This window comes from Nuphar pumila, chromosome 9 (genome assembly GCF_984573655.1).
Source record: "Nuphar pumila chromosome 9, dmNupPumi1.hap1.1, whole genome shotgun sequence".
Taxonomy (NCBI): Eukaryota; Viridiplantae; Streptophyta; class Magnoliopsida; order Nymphaeales; family Nymphaeaceae; genus Nuphar; species Nuphar pumila.
In genome coordinates, this window is record NC_143257.1 from 8,488,611 (window position 1) to 8,511,663 (window position 23,053).

The following is a 23,053-nucleotide window of genomic DNA, read 5'->3' on the forward strand; positions in this document are numbered from 1 at the left end:
AATGCCATCACGAGCCAACCTCCCTCGGTGGAGTCTGGCAAGTCGCGTTTCATAAGCACCACCGACAGTGATTTGGTTCAGTCTCCATCATGAAAAAATATCAGGTGCCATGTGATGGCACACTTTTAGTGTGCCGCTGTACTTGATCACCCTCCATTATTTGCCATCACATGGCACTTGATCCTTCCTCCTCCATCACGTTCTGATTGATATGTAATACTTTTTATTATTTTATGGCCGATATTCACTTGAGTATCGGTATTGGCCGATTCACATGAATCGTTGGCCAAATGATACATGATCATACCGATGCTGAAATCATTGTTCAGTACATTATGCATTTCTTTAAGTAATATCATGTTTCCAATAACACATGTAGAACATGAATGCATGGTCACGGTTCTGCTCATCCGGTAAGGGTGACTTGTGAATGTCACCAAGCTTACGACACATCATAAGTTAGAAACCCGCAGGGGCATCCTTTGCTGCAAGGTTGAGGTGGGTGTATCCCCAATGGGCAGGGGGAGACCTCAAGGGTTTTATCAATGGGAGGCCTACCAATGTGTGATTGGTGATGAGAGGATTTTGGAAAATGATCATATTGTACATCCAAAAAAAAAACCTCAATGTCCAAATTCGTAAATATCTAGCTTTAAAAAGACTATTTTAACCTTCACACAAGCGATTTTCTTCAAGTGTGCGTGATATATGGTACGCTTCTAGAGTATCACAAACTCTCATTGAAAGGTAGATTTATATGATTTTTATACAGACCTCAAGAAGTTTGCATAACTATATTTGTGAACTTCTTATAACTAGAACCTAGAAACTTTATAAATATTTTTGCTAAATTAACATATATTGTACAAGTTTGCATAACCATATCTGCGACTTTTTATTATTAAAACTTGTCAAAACTTCACGTACAAAGTACAAAGTTCGTACAACCAAATCTATGAACTTTCTCTAACTGAAACCTCTCAAAATTTATTATACATAATACGAAGTTCTTACAACCAAATCTGCAAACTTCTTATAACTGAACACTTTTGAAACTTCGTAAACTAACTTTGCATACATAAGACAAAGTTCTCACAACCAAATATGGGAACTTCTTGCAACTAAAACCTAGAAAGTTCACAAATAATCTACTAAACTCACATATATAGTACAAAGTTTGTATAACCAAATCTGCTAACTTCCTGTAACTGAAACTTGTCGCAACCGGAGAGCAAATGACATGAGTTGTGATGCCTAAGGTATAATAAATGATATTGGAATTGAAGATAAAGGCACAATAAGTACAAGTATTACATTGTCACCGACGTCAGTATGAAGCCCGCGACCAATCTTCCGATTTTATGTAGAGTAGGTTAGCGAGATTTCATATGAGCATGTGATCATATGCATTTTTTTATGAGAGCAAGTTATTAGAGGGTTATTACGACGAGTTCTTCATAATTGAATTGTATCGAGCTATATATAAAGCATATTTATTTCTTTTGATAATGAATAATTTTTCATATATTGCTCTATCGAGCCTTATTTTTGTCTATCCACCAAAAGTGGTTCGTAAGGCAGGACAACCTAAGGTGAAGAGTTAAAAAATAAAAGACAAAAAATTTGAACTATACAAGTGTAGTTTATGTGGTGAGGTTAGCCACAGCAGGCGAAATCATGAATAATAATGTTTGTTTAGATATAATTTACAAAATGTGTATTTATAATGAATTTCTTCTTTGTATTTATCTATTTTTTTTTAATGAACTGCTCCACTATTACAGGTTCATTTTTTTATAAGGTGATTTGGCTTCGACTATTACGTCCATTAGATGGTCTGTTCCATGAAAGGTATTCCTCAATAAGAAAATATGTAATCACTTTGCATATGTTTGTTAATTCAATTTGTATATGTACATATTCTTGACTTGGTATATGATTATTATAGATTTGATTGTGGTATATTTGTCCTACTGTATATGCAGTACTTAGGCAGAAACACAGAATTGAGCTTTACATAAAAAGTCTAAATGATAAACAAAAGGCAGAGAATGATGAGTTGTGAATAATTCTAAAAAGTATAAGTTTATTACTATTATAAAACATTGAATGTAAATTTGATAGAATTGTCAAAGATTGTATGTAAATTTGATGAAATTGTTATATAAATATACTTTAAATATTTATTACAGGTTAATTGCTTTTGTATTTATATATTTAATTTTATTTTATGAAAGATGTATATATTTTATATGTTTAATTTCATTTTAAGTTTAATGTTTTATAACAAGGACATACGCAAAATATAGGAAATAAGTATATTTTTTAGTAACTATTGATCTCCTCGAGGATCAGTAACAGGATGTTCATAGATTTTTTATGCAAACTTTATACTATATGTGTGAATTTAATGAAATATTTTGAAGTTTTGAGAGATTTTAGTAGCAAGAATTTCACAGATTTTTTATGTGAAGTTCATACTATATATGCGAAGCTACATAATTCAAATTCACCTGTAACAGTGAAGGAATATATTGTATTCATTCCATTCACTAAAAACAGAATTTGCTTATGCAATCAATCATTTAATTCATTCATTAAAAAGAAATATCACCTACTCATACATATATATTCATTCCAATCATTCAAAAATAAACTTGTTCATATATATATATATATATATATTATTTATTTCATTAAAAAATGAATATGCTACAAACATTTGTAGTATATAGCAATGGACTTGGATGTTGCATCATAGCAATGGAAACTTTAGTACAAACTTCATGAAAATCATCATCAACTGGCTCAGGTTTTGGCGTTCGCAGAGGTAAATGGTTGAAATGTTGCACATGCCCATTGTCATGGCCAATGAGAGGCATATATTTGTTCCTGTATGGACTCTTTGTGCAATTGAAAGATGTGCATCATGAATTTTGAAGCGCTCTACTTGAGTTTGGTAGTAAAGTTAAATAGGGAATCCATCAATTGGACCTTCAGGTTTTGTGTTCCCTTGTTTTGTTGACCTTAGTCATCACATTAATAGAGAAAGGAGTCAGTTGATTGTACATTACTTTCCTATCCCATCCATACCATCTGATCAAACTCTGACTTCCCAGACGTCTTGCATGAATCCACATACTAGTATCCACATCGTTGGCCTTCCTTACGAGCATAAGTCAAGCATAGAATATGTGTAACACCATGACTGTGTTGCACATGAAATACTTACCAAAAAATAGTCGTAGGAAGAAGGCCAAAAAAATTTGCTATCGAAAACACAATTGGGCAAAAGGGGTTGGGGACCACAAACAAAACCCTAAAATGCAAAAAAAAAACCTTAAAATGTGAACCGTTGCTATTTAAATAAATATCGAAGTGTCGCATTTAGCTAGTATGAACATTCACAAAAAAATGAGCAGGGTCACATTTAAGTCTTTAAAAGATTTGTGAATCTCATAGCGAATATGCGAATGTTTGGAAAGTTCATAAATGAGGCACAAGATCTGCATATATGCAAATTTAGTTGAATATTTGCGAAGTTAAGACAGATTTGTCATAGAAAGTTTGCATATTTAGTTATGTGAACTTCGTAGTATATATGCAAATTTAGTGAAATATTTGCAAAGTTACGTCAAGTTTCAGTTACAGAAAGTTTGTACATTTGGTTATGCGAACTTCATATTATATACGTGAATTTAATAGAATATTTGTGAAGTTTCTAGATTTCAATTATAAGTTCACATATTTGGTTGTGTGAATTTCGTCCTATATATGCAAAGTTAGTTTGTGAAGTTTTGAAAGAGTTCAGTTACAAGACGTTTATAAATTTGATTGTGCAAACTTTGTACTATGTATACGAAGTTTCGAAAGGTTTCGGTTAGAGGAACTTCACTGATTTGGTTGTGTAAACTTGGTACTATGTAAGTAAAGTTAGTTTGCAAGGTTTTGATAGGTTTTAGTCAGTTCACAAATTTAGTCATGTAAACTTGTATAATATATGCGAATTTAACAAAATATTGGTGAAGTTTCTAAATTTTAGTTACAAAAAGTTCACAAATATAGTTACATGAACTTTTTGAGGTCCACAAAAAAATCATGCAAATCTACCTTTTTGTGAGAGTTTGAGAAAACCGAGGGGTGTTTCGATATATCGTGCAAACTTGGAAAAATTCGCTCGTGCAAAGGTTAAAATGATAATTTTAAAGCCAGATATTTACGAATTTGGACATCAGGACGATTTTCAAAAAATTGTAAGACATTTAAGAAAACACAACATTTTTGTTGTCTAATACGATCATTTTCCCTGAAGGACCTCTCTCTCTCTCTCTCTCTCTCTCTCTCTCTCTCTCTCTCTCTCTCTCTCTCTCTCTCTCTCTCTCTCTCTCCTCTCTCTCTCTCTCTTGAGACATGCACTAGTAGCGTTTGCTGGTGACCGGCATCTGCTGTCCTCCGCCGGCAGCCACCAGCGACCACCGGCAGCCAGTTCGTGAGCAGTGCCCTCTTGAGCATCGTTGCATAGCCGTGAAGACCCACACCTCTGTGATCGATGTTGCCTTGAGAACCTGTGAAGTTGATTTTCCCCTTTGCCAGTTCCCTGTGAAAGCTCTTTCTTGCGCCCTGTGCAAGCCCTTCCCTACGCCCTGTCTGAGCGCCGGGTTCGCTTGCAGTAGAATCGTTTTGGTTGGAGAGGGCATGGCTGCATTCCTTCGTGGACTCATTATTGCAGATCATTTCGGATGAGGACAGCCTGTCTGCATCATTGTGGATTCATTTTAGGGCTTGGTTGAAGAGAAACGGAAGGATTGCCCCCCTTTGCAGTCGTTCCTCCAGAGAGCAGCGGTAGCAGAGGTGACTCTCTCTCTCTGTGACTCTCTCGACATTGGTAGTTGGCACAAATCAAAATAGGCATGCCCGTGATCGAGAAGACGATGCCATCACCGAGATCGTTCATTGCTACCTCAGGAGGAAATCGACGGTGACTCAAGGGCAAGCACTCATCAGGTAAGTTTCTGTGTGGCTCTATCTCTATAGGTGGTTTAGGGTTTCCTTTGAAAATGCATGGGAGGTATGGGAGAAGGTGAAGCAAGGGCTTCCTTTGCCATTGTTTGGTGAAGATGCAAGGGCAAGGGTCAGCACCACTATCAGTGAATACAACAGGGCCAATCCCCTGAGGATCAGGTCTAATAGGTGAAGGTTGGGAGGTTTTGGGGCTTACCCTTATGGATTCGATGGACAGTGCAAAGGGGGAAGGTGTTGCCGCATATGGGGAGGGTGTTCCCGGCGGTGTAGAAGGTTGATGCTCCATGTTTTATCTCTCTCTCTTTGAATGCATCCTCTTTGTTGCTCATCGAAGGCTTCTCCTCTGTCCCTTCCAATACACTTATCCCCTTTTGTGGTGCCTTCGTGACTTTGCCGATCTCCACCGACTATCATCTGCGGGTGTGGCCTGCCGGAAGGATCCCATCTGCCTCTACCCTGGACCCCACCCACCATGTTCCTCTATCCTCGAGGCTCCACCACTGACCCAACCCACCCAAGCACGATCACTCTTTCTTCGTTGTCTTTTGATCTGCCATTGCAGGGCGGACTCCTCTTGGTTTGGCCTCCTCTCCTGATTCCCACCCTACCTCTTCCTCACTCTGTGAGGTTCCACTCGTGACCCCACCCACCCTGTTCCTTCTCTAACTTAGCTTCCGCAGGCTTCTAGCGCCAGCTCCATCCGCGTCTCTCTGTCTTTTGGGTGTGACCCATGCCTCCCTCATCCCTCTTCTTCTGGGGCTTAGGAGCCTCCAACTCCCTGAAGGTCAACCAACATGCTCTATCCTCTATCCTATTGGCTTTGAACGATTGGGGGCTCGCTTTCGCCCTTCGTCGCCAAGGTGCCTCTGTTGCCCTGCCTTTTCGCTTATCTTTTCGTGTGTTCTTCTCTTTATCGGAGGCCTTCGCGTCCTGCCTCGCCGCCGGATCACTGCTGGCTCGTGATGTCGGGCGATTCCTCAGAGCTGTTAGGGTGGAATCTCTTCAGGCATGCTCGGTTTGCGCCACTCTTCGGGCTCCGTTTTTCTTCCGTAGGCCACCCAGCTCGATCGACGGTCGGGGCTGGCAGGAGGTGAAAGCTACCTGGCAGCGGTCTTTCCAAAAAACGCTTTCTCGTTCTCGTCTATCAAAGGCGAAGCCGGGTGACTGGTGGTGCGCGGGTTGCCTTTCGCTCAACTTTCGCAGGCGTCGTGCTTGCCTCCATTGCGCCTCATTGTTTCAGTCTCGGCGGCACCCAGTGCTCAGGCACTCGTGGGCGGTAGTCCCTCCTCCCTCCATCGGACGAGCCTCTTCGCGAGGTACGCACCGCCCTCGCAAAGCTTCATTCGCACCTTGGGTCCAAATCGGTATCTTGGAAGATCCTTCGTCATCATTTTTGGGATTCAAGATCGGCTCTGTTTGGGTGCCGATGCGTCCGTCAACGGCTGCACCGATGTCTTTCGCAGGGAAGCATTTCAATCTCAACCATCTTTGTCATGTCCGTACATGTGGCTCGCCTGCCATCTTGGGTCGGGACAGTTGCTGCTCTGCTGTGTCGGGCCCGCCTGTCTATTGTGCTGCCTCCGTCTCTGAGGGTCCCGCGTCCGGTGACTTTTGCAGCCAGGGAGTGCTTGCGACATGCTCGGGGGTGCAGGCGGCATGCTCTGGGGTGCCTGTGTTTTATCCGTCCTTCTCTCCTCGGCGTAGATCGGGGATGCAGGTCGCGTGCTCTGGGGTGCCTTCGATTTATTCTCCTTTTTTTGTTCGACGAAGGTACTTTTTCTCTTCTTTCGCTCTTTTTGATGTGCGAAGAGTTGTTAAGGCCAGAAGTGAGGCAAGCAGGCTCTCCCCGATTCATTCATCAAGATCTCGCCTCTCCTTGTCTTGGTGGTCGTGCTGGCCACTCGGTTTTCAAGCCGTACAGAGATCGGTGGATAGCGTGGGGCCCTTTATTGATGTTTCGAGGTCTTCTTGGGTGAGCAGGGATTTTCTTCGTCCGCTGTTGTCATCTTGCTCTCCTTCGGGGGCATTGGGGTTCGGGCCACCGCGGCTCCTTGGCGGTGTTTGTGCACCTGTGTCGGCAGGGGGCTTTTTGCAGCCTCGGGGTGCGAGTCTGCTGGCATCATCATCATCATCTGTTGTATCTTCCATTCTGGACTCGTTGTTCGAAGTGGGGCAGGCTTTCAGGTGGAATGGCAGGTGTGACGAGGCATCTTGGCCTCGATCAGGAAGATGTTGGCTGTCGTGGCTTCCCGGGTGGTCTGAGTATTGGGCTATGTTGTTGCGGATCCTGTTGGTGGATCCTTTATTCGAGCGTGTTCGGGATCGGGGACCGTCAGGTGTCGCCTTGGCGTCTAAGGATACTCTATGCCTCTCAGCAGGTGCATCATCCTATATTTCGTTTGCTTCGACCTATGGGGCATCTGAGCTTGGGCCTTTCTCGCGAAAGAGGTCTCATCTCTCAGAGGACTCTCTCCTTGCTCGGGCCCACAGGTCGTCTTCTTCCGGAGTCCCGATCCGACAGTGTTTTTTCTTCAAGCTGGTTGATGGACTTTCAGTCTTGGTTTCGTCTATCTCCATCGAGTGCATCGTCTATCCGATTCGCCTGGTCTCCATCAGTTTGGTAAGTGCCCCTCTGTTTGTCGGGTATTGCAGGACGTCGTTTGCATTGAACACCTCCTCTTTCATTCGGAAGGGCGACTTCGCAGGCCTAGAGGGCTCCCCAAACTTGGTCTATTCGTCAATTGCGGGTTCGTCATCTAGGAGTGGTCAACTCTCATCCTTTTTGGGTCTGTCTGTGGACGATGCAGCTCGGTGGCTCAAGCTTGTGCTTTCCCAAGCCCAGCTACTCAGCGTCGACTCTGTTATGCGTGAGTCCTTTGCCGCGATCGCAGATCGTTTACCGACCTTGGTCGCGGATGATGGGTGTATCTCGTCCATCATCTCTCCATCTCCTTCGGTCGAGGGGTTATCTCTTCCTGGGTGGGGTGGTCCCCCAATTAGGAGTCGTCGTCGACCTTCGCTATCTCCTTCCGGCGAGTCTGGGGTCTCTCCTAGGCGGTCTGTGAGGATCCGCACTCCTCGGGTATTTCCAGACTTTCAGTTATGAAGATCTTGTGTTGGAATATTCGGGGACTGAATTGCCCCACCAAACATCTTTTCCTAGCGAGTTGGATCCGTCAAGAAAAGCCCGACCTTATTGCAATTTGTGAAACGAAGATGGCAGATATCTCGAGCTCCGTCGTCTCCGAAATCTGGCATGGTGCAGATTTTGTCTTCAAGCCTGCGACTCATTATGCGGGAGGCATCCTCATCCTCGGGAAACATTCTCTAGCCTTTCAACGAGTGGACGAAGGTACGTTTTCCATATCCATCACTCTTCCCTTACCTCCTCAAAATATTCCAGCAGTGGTCACTATGGTGTATGGTCCCCACCGTCAAAGCTGTCGGGAGGAGTTTTGGTTGGACTTAAATCGGGTAATTGCTTCATTCGGGGACCAACATATTATCATGGGAGATTTCAACTGCCTTTTGTCTCCTATCGATTCTAGCATTCCGGTTAATTTCTCGGCTTCTATGAGGGGCTTCCTAAACTTTATTCAGGCGAACCGGTTGTACCACGTTCCCCATGTTGGTGAAGCTTTCTCGTGGTCTAATCGACGATCTACCTCGTGCTTCCGTCTGCTAGACAGGGTACTCGTTTCGTCAGAGCTGCTGAGTTCTATTAATGACATCTCTTGTTGCCTTCTTCCTCCATCTGTCTCAGACCATAGTCAGATTGTTATCAGATGGGGTCAAGGCTTCACCAGCGATAGATCCTTTAGATTTGAGCAATGGTGGCTTAAGGAGGCGGGCTTTGAGTCGTTAGTCATTCAATCTTGGAATAGACCTTGCTTTGCAGTCCGGGCGGCTACAAGATGCATGGTTAAGCTTTTTCGACTATCCCGCGATATCAAATCTTGGCTTATCTCCAATAGAATAAGTAAATTCCAAAATCTGGGGGATTGGGAGCGAGAGCTGGCTTCTATCAATCAGTCTCTCTTGGATATGTCCTATATGAATGCATCAGATATTGAATGTCTCAATGCTAGATCGGCCGAGCTGACTCTTCTAGTGCAATCGTGGCGTCTAAAGGATGAGATTCGTTGGAAGCAACGGTCAAGGGTGACTTGGCTTAAAGCAGGTGACGGGAATACAAGGTTCTTTCATTTTTTAGCGTCTCACAGGCATCGAAGACATGTGATTCACACTCTGTATATCAATGGTGTCTCCTTTTCGGGCGATCAGGTAATCAATGTTGTCTCCAACTATTTTTCTAACATGTATTCCTGCAACCAAGCTGTAGGTGGCAATATGGGTTCAACATATTTTTTGGCCATGGATCGAGCGCTATCCAACTCGATTCAGGGGTTGTTCACCGAAGAAGAAATCGTCTCGGCGGTGCGGGAGTCGTCTGAGTGAAAAGCTCCAGGATTTGATGGGTATCCTGTGGATTTCTTTCGCATATTCTGGCAATGCGTTAAGAGTGACATTCTTAGTGTCTTCGCCGAGTTTCATCGTAATGGCCGATTGCCGGTTCACTCTCACCTAGCAATTGTGTCGCTCATTCCTAAGGAGGAAGCCACATCAGATATCTCGCAATTTAGACCTATATCAGTGTTAGGGAGTTTATATCGCATTATCGCCAAGGTCTTAGCTAACAGGATGCGGTCAATTGCTCCTAGGATTTTTTCGGAGGCACAGTTCGCCTTCATTCCTAACAGAAGACTTCAACATTCCTTCATTCTGGCCACAGAAGTGTTGCACTCTCTCAAGATCAGCGGGGGGGCATTTTTCACTCTGAAGCTTGACTTTCATAAAGCCTACGACTCGGTTCATTGGTCGTTCCTCTTCAACACGTTGGCAAACTTGGGCTTCGGTAGGCGTTTCTCTAGCTGGGTGCATGAGCTGGTAACCAATGCCCAATCACAGTTTCAGATCAATGGGGTCAAAGGAAAACAGTTCAAACTTGGTCGTGGTCTTCGACAAGGATGTCCTCTGTCTCTGTTACTCTTTAACGTTGTCTCTGAAGGCCTGGTGGTTTTGGTTAAGAGGGCAGTGGAGGGTGATCTCATTGAATCTCTCGGTATTCAAGAGTGTCGTAGTCAGATCCTGACCTACGCTGATGACATAATTATCTTCGGAAGGGCCTCCATCCAACAAATGTTAAGATTCAAGCTTGTCCTTCTTTTTTTCCAATCGTTGTCAGGTCTATCCTTGAACTACGAGAAGTGTTGTCTATCCAAGGTCAACGCCCCTCCATCAATGTTGGACATGGGCCAGCAGATATTCGGATGCTCGGTTTCGGATAACTCTTTTTCTTATCTGAGTCTGCCGCTTCAAATCAGTCGTGTATCAACGGCAGCCTGGAGCACCACTATCCAAAGGGTTCAGAAAAAAATATCGGGCTGGCAAGCGTCCTACCTTTCTATCGCGGGTAGACTAACTCTCATCAAGCACGTTCTTTTTGCTATGCCAGAATTTTTTATGTCTATGTTCCTGATGCCTATGGGGGTTAGTAAGAAGATAGCTCAGGTAGTGACACACTTCCTGTGGTCTAGGCGAGGTTCCAAAAACAAGCGTCATCTAATAGGGTGGGACACTCTTCGACTTCCCCCAAATAGGGGGGGGTTGGGAATCAAGGATCCCCGGCTGAGGAGTATGATTCTTGTCGTGAAGCAGAGCTGGCTGGCACAACAACCTGGGTCGCCGTGTGCAAGCGTGCTTCTAACTAAATACGGTGGTGTGGAATCATTGGTGGGGGCTACAAGCGTGCGTCAGCGAACTATGTCTAAGCTTCGGCGGTCATGGATCCAAGCATGGTCTGAAGTTCTGTCACATAATGGCAATGTTGACTCGCAATCTCAATTCTTTGGTCGTAACCTTGCTTTGAATGGATCTTTCCGCTCAAAAGAAGGGTACCTCACTCTCCTTCCGTCGGGGTTCGACCGGTTCCCGACGAACCTGATCTGGGGCAAGGGTCCCACTCCGAGATCATGTTTTCTGGCTTGGCTAATCTTACACGATCGGGTGCAGACTGATAACTTCCTCAAATCCATCGGATATCATCTGCCGAGTAAATGTGTGTTGTGTGAGGCGGCTGAAGAATCTGCCTTTCACCTGTTTTGGGAGTGCTCTGTCTTTCAAAACATCTTTAAGGTGACTTGGAATAAGCCGGGGGTCAGCGTGCGCCAGGAATCGTTCGCCAATGATTTGTTATGGGGTCCTCAACAAGTTCGTCATTGCAACAAATGGCGTATTATTTGGCGAACTTGGCTTCTCTCGTCATGGTGGGCCGTATGGATGACTCGCAACAACGCTATTTTTCGGCATATTCCGGCAGTGTTCAACAAAATGGTGAACCTTATTTTGGCGGACATATACGCCATTCTCCGCATCAACATCCCTGATCTGCAACACCATCTGCCTCCAGGGACCATTCATGATCCAGGATGATGCTAGTCGCCTAACTGTATTTGTTTCTTGTTTCTTTCTTCCTTCTCTCCTTGCATCTCTACTTTTCTTTTTTCCTTTTTTGGGGCTCCTTGGCATGTCTTGGGCCCGTGTTTGGTTACCCGGTAGGTTCAATGTTTGGTTGAACCTGTTTTTGTATCGTAATGTTGATGGTTATAGTTCGTCTCTCTCTCTCTCTCTCTCTCTCTCTATATATATATATATATATATATATATATATATATATATATATATATATATATATATAAAGCATGAACATCAAAGTTACAAAGCTTGTTTTTCATTTATTTCTCACCCCAATACGAACACAAAGAGCTACAGGAACCACAATGCACAAATGTAGAACTCCCACAACAACCAAATCCAGGAACCAGATTCTCCCTACATCGTATCTCATGCCCATGCTTCTCCCCCTCCAACCTTAGTTGAATCTACAATTCCAAACGCACTGGTTTTCTTTCTTGCCTTGCTCAAGTTAAACACAGGATGCATACAAAGCTTCCTCACCCTATTTCTCAAATTCAGTCTATCTAACACGCTTTCAACATCACTATTCATATACCCAACTCTGCAGCCGTTCTCAACGGCAGTCATCTGAGACCTAGGTGATCCCTCAGTAGAACTTGGCTCACGTTCATCGTCAGCTTCGTACTTCTCTTGGAAGCTCCGGAAACTATCCTCTGCATCACTCAGGAATTCATACTCTCCGTTTCTTAATAACATGTCTAAAACAGACCCATCACGAAAACAACCGCTTGTTGGTGCAGCATCGGACCCTGTGTTGGTTATAGCCATTGGCCTCGACGAGTTCTGACGGTCTCTACCACCTGGGGATTCTGGGCAGAAGGAAAACTCTCTTGATTTTGCAGCAGATACCTCTCTTTCCTGGAGAGTTTTCACAATAAGAGTCTTGAGGAAGTTCATCACTTGCACTGCATGGATCAAAGCAGTTAGAGGGTCGGCCATCTGCAAAAGCAATTAATGACATTTGGATCCAGTAAGATACAATAAGAGGAAGCAAACTGTCAAAGAAGCTGTGGATCATTTCGATTACCTGAGTCATATTGGGGGCAAAAACCATGGCAATGTTACGTGCATTCATCTTGTTGTGATGCTCATACTGCACAACATCAGCCATCAGATTGATAGCCCAATCAAGCAGTGCTGCTTCTGTTGGTGGCAGTAGCTGGACCAGTCTGGTGCATTCTGCTTCAGTATTGCAATGCATCACCTGGTCCGGCGTGAGGGAATCCAAAACGCCGTTTGGAAGCTCTCTAAACCAAGCCTGTACAAGCCACAATGTCTTGAGAATTTCCACAAGCCAAGACTAGAGAATAAGAGAATGCAGTACAAGAACCGATACCATGATCAAGATATAACAGCAAGTGAACATCAAGAGCATAAAAAAGGGTGAACAACCTTTGCTCTGCCAAGTCAGTCTTTCTAAGATAACCCAAAAAGTTCAGCTCAGACAAAAACGGAGAAACTAACCAAAGACCATGAACTGTGTGCTTTTATGGTAACACACAGATCTGTACAGAACAATTCCAGCAATAGAAGCCACGTTTCTGATAGAACATTCATGTACTTCTTTTATACTACAAAAAATAAAACATAAAGGAAAACCAAATGAAAAGGGAGAAAACAGAACATATATATATATATATATATATATATATATATATATATATATATATATATATATATATATATATATATATCAAGCCATCGAAGATGACAGAAGGTTCTCATGGATCGCCAACTTTGACATCTCTTGATGGGACAGCCAATAAAAAAAGTCTGCCCAGAGAACAGATGAAGCCCACATACACAAGCCTCATATAGTGTTTGTTCCATCTCCCTTATCAGCTAACCTTCATAAGCTATCCCAAAACAATCACGACCGAAGGACCAATCATGTTATAACAGGAACTGAGTTTGGAGAGAGGCCCTTTTCTTCACATGTATGGAGGCAGAAAACAGTCTAAGCACTTGTAAACACAAGCATTCCAGATCACTGTTGACGTGGGATGCCGATATGCTTGTCTTTATCAAACTAAGTCCAAGAACTCTTGACCACAACAGATCAGCCTAAGAACAATGGATGATGATCATCTCCATAAGCACCAGAAGCAGTTGCTAATATAGCTCAAACTCATTTTGCAATTTTTTTTTCTTTGGTTTATGTGCTAGATGTCACAGATTTTCATGTGAAACTCTAACCGATCGTCTTCTCATGTTCGAGGCATCAGATAAAGCATGCACTCTTTAAAAAACATAATGCAGAATTTGACTAACAAAAGGAAAGGATATAATTAGGCCACCTGCCCCTCCCCCAAAACAAATACAATTTCAGCTACTGCAAAGAGTACCTTTATCAAGCCTGCAAGGCAATGCACATCAACACCATATGGTACAATTCCCCTGTTTAAGTGGTCTCGTACATATTCCTCCTGATCATTCTCTGCATTGATTCTAAAAATGCCTTCCGCCTTCATGTGTGCACACATGCACACACAAAAAGAGAAAAAAAAAACAAAGAACTGGGACACATTAAAACTCATTAAAGACTGAAATATGCAGAAGGGTTAATACAATCAAAAGCATACTTGAAGGCCTCCTTGTGAGTACAAACTCCTTTGCATCATTAGTAGAATTGTTGGAACACTGTTTCCCCTAGCATCATAGGAACATTGCATTGACTCTGCAGAAATTCCAAATACGCTGGCACTGCAAAATGAGAAACAATGTTGTCAGTTATGATGATCAAAGCCTTTTCTACAGGCAAAGTCTAATGCACTAGCTCAAAAAGCAAAAAAAAAAAAAAGGTTTAATTTGCAGAAGCAGGGAAATGGTAGCAGATAAATCTTAAGCAGCAGATATAAATAAAAAAGAGTTGAAATTCCAGGGAACCTAAGTCACACGGACTCGGCTAAAAGGTCGACACACCCCGACACGAGTGCGGACACGGGTGCGGCTTCGGACATTGGGCGGACACGGTCAACTAAGTGTCAATGCACCGGGGCCAAGTCCGTCCACATTTTGGACTCGGTCAACTTTGACCGAGTCTATTTTTGTCCATTTATGATTGTTATATATATATATATATATATATATATATATATATATATATATATATATATACATATATATATATTTATTTTATTGTTATTATTGTTATATATATATATATATATTTTTTTCAACTTTGACCGGTCAACTTATTGCTTTAAAATTTACAATCTTCTATATATATATATATATATATATATATATATAGCCGTGTCCCCGTGTCCAAAATTTTTGAAACTGCTCCGCACCCGTACCCGCACCCATGTGACATAGCAAGGAACTGTAGTTGTAAGAAAAAAGAAAAATGTTGACCTAAACATTATAGCATTGAGAACAACCAACTCATTGCTTGAGGTGAGAACTAAATAAATGAGCAGCCTAGTAAAAGGAAATACCATCAACCATGCTTCCAACTGAGAAAAAAATATCTGCACGACGTACATGGACTACTCTGGTCTGCCGGTAAAAGAGAGATACCAGGTGATTGAATAATCTCATACAATGCTTCAATGCATAGTCAACACAAGTTCTTCGACAAGGATGAGAGTCATTCCAGGACAATTCATTTACACATCCCAGATGTTTCAGCAAAAATCAATTATATGATCTTCACTCTATCAGCTGTAACATGTGCAGTTTTCATTTTTTCTCCAGTGCCCAAAATTGTGAGAATAATGCTTTATATATTCAGGAAACAGACTTATGCTTCCTATACAGAATTTTAGCAGTCTATGTTCCCCATCCATGTATATTTCACAAAGAAGATATAAGGGCAAATGGGATCACAGAAAACTAACTCAAAAGAAATTAAACAAAATGTGCATCTAATGTGCACTAGTATTCAACACACTTATTCCTTTTTGCTTGTTTTATTTGAAATCCATATCCATACACAGAATCTCATAAGCCTTTAGCTTATACTGATGCATACACATAGACATTAACATGCATTTTGACATACAGTGCTTACCATAGAATCATGCCTAATTTCAAATTTGTTATAGTTTATTATAGTTGTGATTTAGACACAAAATTGGCTATAGAAGCACACTTCTGGTGTCATTGGAGAATGCACTCATCTTTCTGGAAAGTGCTTACCATATAGTTGAGACCACGATTCAGGAGAGAGAACATTTTAATACTTTCGTCAAGAAAGGTTGACAAGACCAAAATAAATCATGAATATGAAGCTACATGAAGCCCATTGCATAATGTACAAGATATGGGCAAAGTCCGTATAAATAGACAGCAACAAGAACAAATCATGAAGCCCATTATTATCGAATAACAAATTTTATTTTCGTTCAAAAATTAATGTACCTATGGTAACTGGAATTATTTTCTTGTCTTAATAAATAAGGTAGGCCCCAGAATGATGGTTTTCCATTTCAAGTTTAAATAAAATTTGCAAGTTTCCCTAACTTTGAATTTTTCTTGAAAGAAATCACATCACAATCCATATTCATATGCAGCAAGTCTATTACTGCACAGAGCGACTGAGCAAATGAAGCTGCGATAGATGAGGGAGGAACCATAAAATACCACCCTATAATCGACTATATGTGATGCCAAAACCCCCGTAATGGAGAAAGCGGGACAATGAATAGATCAACACATAAACATCCTACCTACTGGAATACCTCCACAAGGAGGAGGGTGGTGTAAATGGAACGATATCCAGACAACATCCTTCATTGTTGTACTCCACACTTGTCAAGAAAACCAGGGTGTAGTATCCCAACTAATCCCAATCTCCATGATAAACTAGGGAAACCAAACCACTGCTCACAATGCGTCTGCGTGCTGCAGAAACTCCTGTTTCCATGGAAACGCGCAGGAACCCATGCATTCTGCGGGCCCCACCACCGAGGCCGCGCAAATGAGGGCATCAACAGGACCTTCCCAGGTAACGTTTCCTACTGGGGATTCCCTTTTCAGCAGACGAGAGCTGAGAAGCAGGGCTTGCTGCAGAGCCGTCTTCCTCGGGAGGAAGAACGCAATTGGTATCAGAAGAATGGTCGCCGAAGTTAAGAGATAAGGAACACACAGAAAGCCTGAATGGTAAGAAGAGTAAGCCGCAATTTTGCTGTTTTCGCAACAACGGGAGGAAATGGGCAAGCAATTCATGGAGCAAAATACAATAGTAGTAGTCCAAGAGCAATCAACCAACCGGGAAGAGGGCCTGAACAAGCATCGCAAAACAGAGCAAGAGAGCATTTTCCCCATCCCTCTTCCAACCCCTTCTTTTTTCCTGGCGGTTCTGCTTTTGAAGCCCAATTCCCTCCGGAAAAGAGGCGCATACGAGAGACTCAGGACCAAATATCACAAACAATTCATGATTTCCTCACCAGATAGCAGACAATAAGACCTCAAAGCAAACACAACCAAAGATCTCGTAAAAAATTCACGAAAACAGCATCACCAATTCAAGCCAAAAAACGGGTAGAAGTAGAGGAGGAGACCTGGCACTGGGGACCCTCCAAGGGACCTCGGGCACGAACTCCACCGGCAGGCCAAGGAACCCGTTGAACCGGTCGAAGGTAACGTGCGAGACGTGCCGAACGTCCGTCGGCCGGCCGATGTCTAGCGCGCAGGCCTCCTCAGTCTCGACGCTGCAGATCACCACCGACTTCCTGAGCGCGGCCACCAGTATCTCCACAATCGGCCGAACCGCCGGCGACGAAGACGACGACAACGTCTCCTCGCCGAACCCCGGCAGGATGAAGGGCGAGAGAGGGTTGGCGACCTCATCCTCTTCGTCCACGCTCGACTCGAACCGCACGCCTCCTACTGCGCGGGCCTCTGCCATACTGAATGAACCGCAGAGAGAGAGAGAGAGAGAGAGAGAGAGAGAGAACAAGGGTGGTGCCCACCACCGTCTGCTGCTGCTGCTGCTGCTTATTTGCTTCTTTTCTTTCCTTTTTTTAAAATGAGTCCTACAGTTCCTTCGTCTCCACCTTTACGCTGCCCCTCCGGACATTCACATGGACAAACTGGCATCCCTCTATATAACTTAGCCATCACATCACAAACCTTTCTCATTCAATGTCACGTTTTGGCTTCAATGCTTGGCTGGTCCCTTCAAAGGCAGGGTTACCCACCACCCATGCTACAACCTCTGGGCTTAATAAAAAAGTAAATGTTAAAAATAATGAAAAGCAATTCAATATTAAGGAAGCTTATTATTTTCATATAGGGAGAAGCAATTGTTTCATTTTGTTACTCATAAAGCTTGGAAGCATGAAATAAGATTTATAGTTACATGCTTATGGAGCAAACTTTCTGCAATTTTGAGAAGCTTCTGATAACTATATATGCTCTAGCTTTTATTGTACTAGCAGGGTAGAATATGAAATTTCGTGTACTAAAAAAAACAATTACTTATTTCAAATAAGCGACTAGAAAAAATGCTATTCCATTCTTACTACTTAGTTGAGTTGAGCATAAATGAAATTTTTTGGAAATTCATCTTTTATATAAAAGTATCTGTTTTAGGGTTCATAATATCAACACTGGGCCAGATCCCGAACTTAGTGAGACAACCAAACTGGACAAATTCATGAACTTGGTCGCTTTCTTACATTTTTCAAACAGGAAAATGATGCTGACTTAACAACTGAATTAGGGATGGCAGTAGACCGGGGCGGAGGGCAGGAGACAAGGTCTCCAGCCCCACCCCATCTCAAAATCGGAACCTTCATCCCCGCCTCCAACCCGCATGGGGATAGATTTTAACCTCCACCCCCGCCTCCATGTCCTCCATCCCCGGTCCAAACGGAGGCGAGGCAGGGCGGGGCCTCATTTTCCCTCAGTCTATTGTCATCTCTTAAAAGGGTCAGGGATGGGGCGGGGCGGAGCAAGACGGGGATGGGGCGGGTTGGGGGAAAGCGTAAGTCCATCACTGCACGGGGATGGATTTTAACATTTTTAACCTTCATCCCCGCATCCATCCCCTTTTCATGCCCTTCATCCCCGGTCCAAACCGGGGCGGGGGCCGGTTTTCCCCAAGTCCACTGCCATCCCTAAACTGAACCCGTGCTTAGAGATGATATGGAAATGATTCAGTGTACCATCCAACTCCATATTTTCATGCACAGCAGTTCCCTCAGGTACAAGCTCTCGAAGGGATAGCAAAAAAACAGTGATGCATTTGGTTGCATGTCAAAACAGAGTAGTCGGTTCTGACCCACCAACCAGCTCTTCCTCTTCGCCTTGACGCGAGTCTTCAACTGCACCGACCTACCACCAACCAAACCACCAGGCTGGGCTCTCTTGCTTCAATGACCACAACACCCTTACATTGACCGGTCAAAGGACTGTAAATTCATGGAGTTGTAAATTTTTTTGGTGGTAGAAGTTTTTTATATTAAATTGGATGCTTTGTGGCCATGTTAAGCGTGTGGTTGTAATTCGCTTTGTTATAGACAGGGAACACTAAGGGCAGCACTAGAGATCAGTACGTGTGGGAAACAAGACGATCAGCTCGCAATTCGGCTCGACTCAGCTCGGAAGTTCATTTCTGTGAGCCAAGCTATCAGCTAACTCATTTAGGTAAGTGAGCTGAGTACCAACATGGTGTTTCTCTCTCAAAAAAAAAAAAAATTGGTGCTCTCGGCTCGGCTCGGCTCGGCTCGGCTCGGCTCTTATAGGTTTTTTTACATATATATATATATATATATATATATATATATATATATATATATATATATATATATATATATATATATATATATATATATATATATATATATATATATATATATATATATATATATATATATATATACTTAATTTGCTTTATATTGTATATATTATACATAACATGCATGTATTCTACGTGTATTGTGTTATATATTTTGTATATTATTAAGCACTAGAAACACTTAAAAAAAACAATTTTTTTTAGGAAAAGAGACAGCTCGTGATCGGCTCATAAAGCTTGGCCCAACTACCACAACAAATGGAGATAGTGCAGGTTGACGTCGGGATCCACTGCCAAGTGGCAATTGATGAGAAAAGGTTTGACCGTTGGATTAGTTATGACTAGAGCCACTAGAACAAGAAGTGGGTGAGACAAAAAACAAAATGTTTTTTTGCATGACCTTTTGTTTTTTGTCTGTCACCCAACTTGATGGCGGGGAACCGCGTGAAGAGTGACATTATAGGGTCCGGTGATAAATAGGAAGGCTCGAGTCCAGACTCAAAGGTTTGATTTATACATGGACCCGAGTATAATTTGTGAAATTTTATACTAGATCGGGACCGACCCGAGTTCCGATTAAGACCCACAATTTTTCAATATAAAAATGATAAAAAATATACTTTTTATCGAATATGGTCTGGGTTTGGTTCACGTAGTTCTTATCGGATTCGGGTATGGTTTTTTTATAATAGACTCGGTTAGACCTGGGTTCAGACCTGATACTATACCCAAAAATCTAATCCAAGTCTGAATCCACCTGGGTTTGAACTAAACCCTGTTGACACCCCTAACCACCAGCCGTACCCATATGATTGCACAAATATTTATGCATTAACCACCTAATCACCCTCTATCCTGGAGACAGGGCCTGTCAGTTGTGGAACCCAAGGTCAGGCCTGATGGAGAATGATCAGGCGCTTACTGCACAAATTTAGTGTCATGTGTTTGCATCCGATCCCGTCTCGGTCCCAAAGCCCAAAAAATGTCTAAAAAAAGAGTGGTGTCACATGTACTTTGTGCAATGTGATTGCACTTGATCCAGCCTCCCATTAAAAGGCCATTTTTTCACTTAATCATCAAAACGTGCCTTGGCTCGTGCGATGCAATCTCTCTCTCTCTCTCTCTTTTCATATATATATATATATATATATATATATATATATATATATATATATATATATATATATATATATATATATATATATATATATATATATATATATTAGCCCTTAACAGTAGATGAGCAAATCTTCTACTTTTAACGGACACATCCGCCGCTGATCGTGCATGGATCAGAGACATAATTTTTTTATAAAAAAACTTTTAGCAGCAGTTGTGACCGTGCTAAAAGCCCATTTTCTGCCAAGAGAATTAGCTGTGGTTGTTACCACTGCGAATTCTTTGTTTTTGCTCATCGTTCAATGATTCACTTGTTAGTCATTACGACTTTTCTGCCGCTAAAGATGTGGGTGAAAAAAGACCTTTAGTCGTGATCGCTGCTAAAGGTCATTTTTATTATTAAAGTGTGTGCACCGCTGATCGCGTGCATCCGAATAATGTCAAACAAAAACTTGTTCGATGTTACTCTGTCCATTATATATATATATATATATATATATATATATATATATATATATATATATATATATATATATATATATATATATATATATATATAGTTACCTACCACTCACCTGCCTAACTGTTAGTGGATGCACGGTGTATAGAAGTGCCGCTAAAGACTCTAGGACTTTTGTCGGTGCTTTCCACTTACTGCTACCTTTAGCCGCGCTTTCGTGCACCCTCTAAAGGGTATTTTAACCCTTTTGTGTGTGTGCGCGCACATCCCCTTATGGTTAGCAAAAAAAAGTGTTAAGTAGTTACCATTATATATATATATATATATATATATATATATATATATATATATATATATATAATGCAAAAGTATAGATATTTTATTATAAAATTTTAGTACAATGTAAATCATTGTTTTTTTTTACCTCTTGAAAATAAGCATAAAGATTCATATTCTTTATTGAGTAAACAATGATAAACACACCAATATATTGAATATCAAACACCTAAAACTATGATTTTTGAAGGGTCCTAATGGTGTTGTAATTAATGAAAAAGAGGGCAATATAACTCTCTCTCTCTCTCTCTCTCTATATATATATATATATATATATATAAAATCTATTATAGTTACAATTTAGTTAAAATCTCAAAATGCAAGTTGTTTTGACTGAAACTATCTTAACAGAAAAACAGGTATTGGGGGACTTTTTAAGGGGGAGGCAGTACACTGGGTTCCCCTTTTTTAATATCATGCACTTCCCTTTTAATGAGAGGAGAGGAAAGGAGGAAGCTCTACCCCTATAGTTGGGCAGAACACCTTATAAGATGTTCTACTCCAAATCTGATCACCCTCACAAATGTGTTCAACATGGCAGACTTAGTGAGAATTGATTCTTGGATAATGTTTTTTTTGGATAAAAAGATATGCTTTTTTAATAAGACAAAATCTGTGCATTTACATCTATTGATTTTTGCATCGCCAAAAAAACTTGTATACAAGTCAGATTTTTGTGATTAGAAAACAATTCCTAATAAAAAACAACATATGGATCACATCTATGGGGTTCTTTGGACAATAAAATAAAAATTAAAAAATAATAGCCTTTTCTAAATTGTTTGTACATACAAACAATTGTGGCAAACTTTAACTCATATATATATATATATATATATATATATATATATATATATATATATATATATATATATATTATATGGTAGTTCTGTACCATGATACCTTTGGTGGTTCATTTTCTTGTTTGTATGAATCTAGCCAAGTAAATCTAACCATGCAAAGGTTTTTAGCATAGTTTCGTTAATATCTTAGAAAGTTGTCATGTCAAATACACCATAAGATTCATTTTTGAGATGGTGAAAAATTAACGACTCACAATTCATAAAAACAAAGATGGTTTAAAAATGGCATAAAACATCTTATTTGAGTCAACTTTAACACATCAACATAGTAAATAGGTCAAGCTAAATGTCATTCAAAGTTTAGAATGAGTGTGTACCACCGTAGAAGCAAACACATACACACACACATATATATATATATATATATATATATATATATATATATATATATATATATATATATATATATATATATATATATATATATATATATATATATATATATATATATATATATATATATATATATTTGTTACAATTGATGGTACCTAGCTATAATCTATTGATGGCCAAAATCCAGCATGTTTTTCTAGTGATGCAAAAATCCGTAGTCATAAATGTCAACTTTCCTGACTCAAAAGAAACATGTTTTTTAGTGGAAGAAACATAATCCAAGGTAGATTTTCTCTAAATTGACCATGTTGAAGACATCTATGAAGTTAGTTTGAATCAGAACGACATGCACCCAACTAGATTGTAGGTATAACCCACTGTAATATATAGAGAAGGGGTAGCTGCCTACCCCCCAACAAGCGAACACACCTGTATGTCGCCCACATTTTTTTTGTAAAAAAAAAGAAAAAGAGTTTTTAGGTTGCACCTGCAACTAAAGACCAACGACAATAGTCTGTCCGACGTCCATTGCATGCGTGCCCATTACGGTTCTTCCAATTGGGGGGGTTGGGCAGCTACCCCTTATTACCACTTCTGGTGTACATCTCTCTCTCTCTCTCTCTCTCTCTCTCTCTC

General features: G+C 41.2%; 1 protein-coding gene across 1 annotated transcript; it reads right to left on the reverse strand.

Moving 5' to 3' along the window:
* Positions 1-11,796: 11,796 nt before the first annotated feature.
* Positions 11,797-17,588, reverse strand: LOC149828373 (rho GTPase-activating protein 5-like). The gene is made up of 5 exons (XM_090017548.1): positions 17,067-17,588; positions 14,142-14,262; positions 13,905-14,024; positions 12,587-12,817; positions 11,797-12,498 (listed from the first exon to the last, which is right to left on the reverse strand). The coding sequence occupies exons 1-5, from the start codon at positions 17,411-17,413 to the stop codon at positions 11,926-11,928; spliced, it is 1,392 nt and encodes a 463-aa protein (XP_089873674.1). The 5' UTR covers positions 17,414-17,588; the 3' UTR covers positions 11,797-11,925.
* Positions 17,589-23,053: the final 5,465 nt, after the last annotated feature.

Bases quoted from the DNA above. Each gene is read 5' to 3' on its own strand.
- LOC149828373 (XM_090017548.1), bottom strand. From the start codon at position 17,413: ATGGCAGAGGCCCGCGCAGTAGGAGGCGTGCGGTTCGAGTCGAGCGTG. The intron at 14,263-17,066 runs GTCTCCTCCTCT...CTCATTTTGCAG, and splicing joins TGGAGGGTCCCCAGTGCCAG to TGCCAGCGTATTTGGAATTT. The intron at 12,818-13,904 runs GTACTCTTTGCA...TGGCTTGTACAG, and splicing joins GCCTTGCAGGCTTGATAAAG to GCTTGGTTTAGAGAGCTTCC.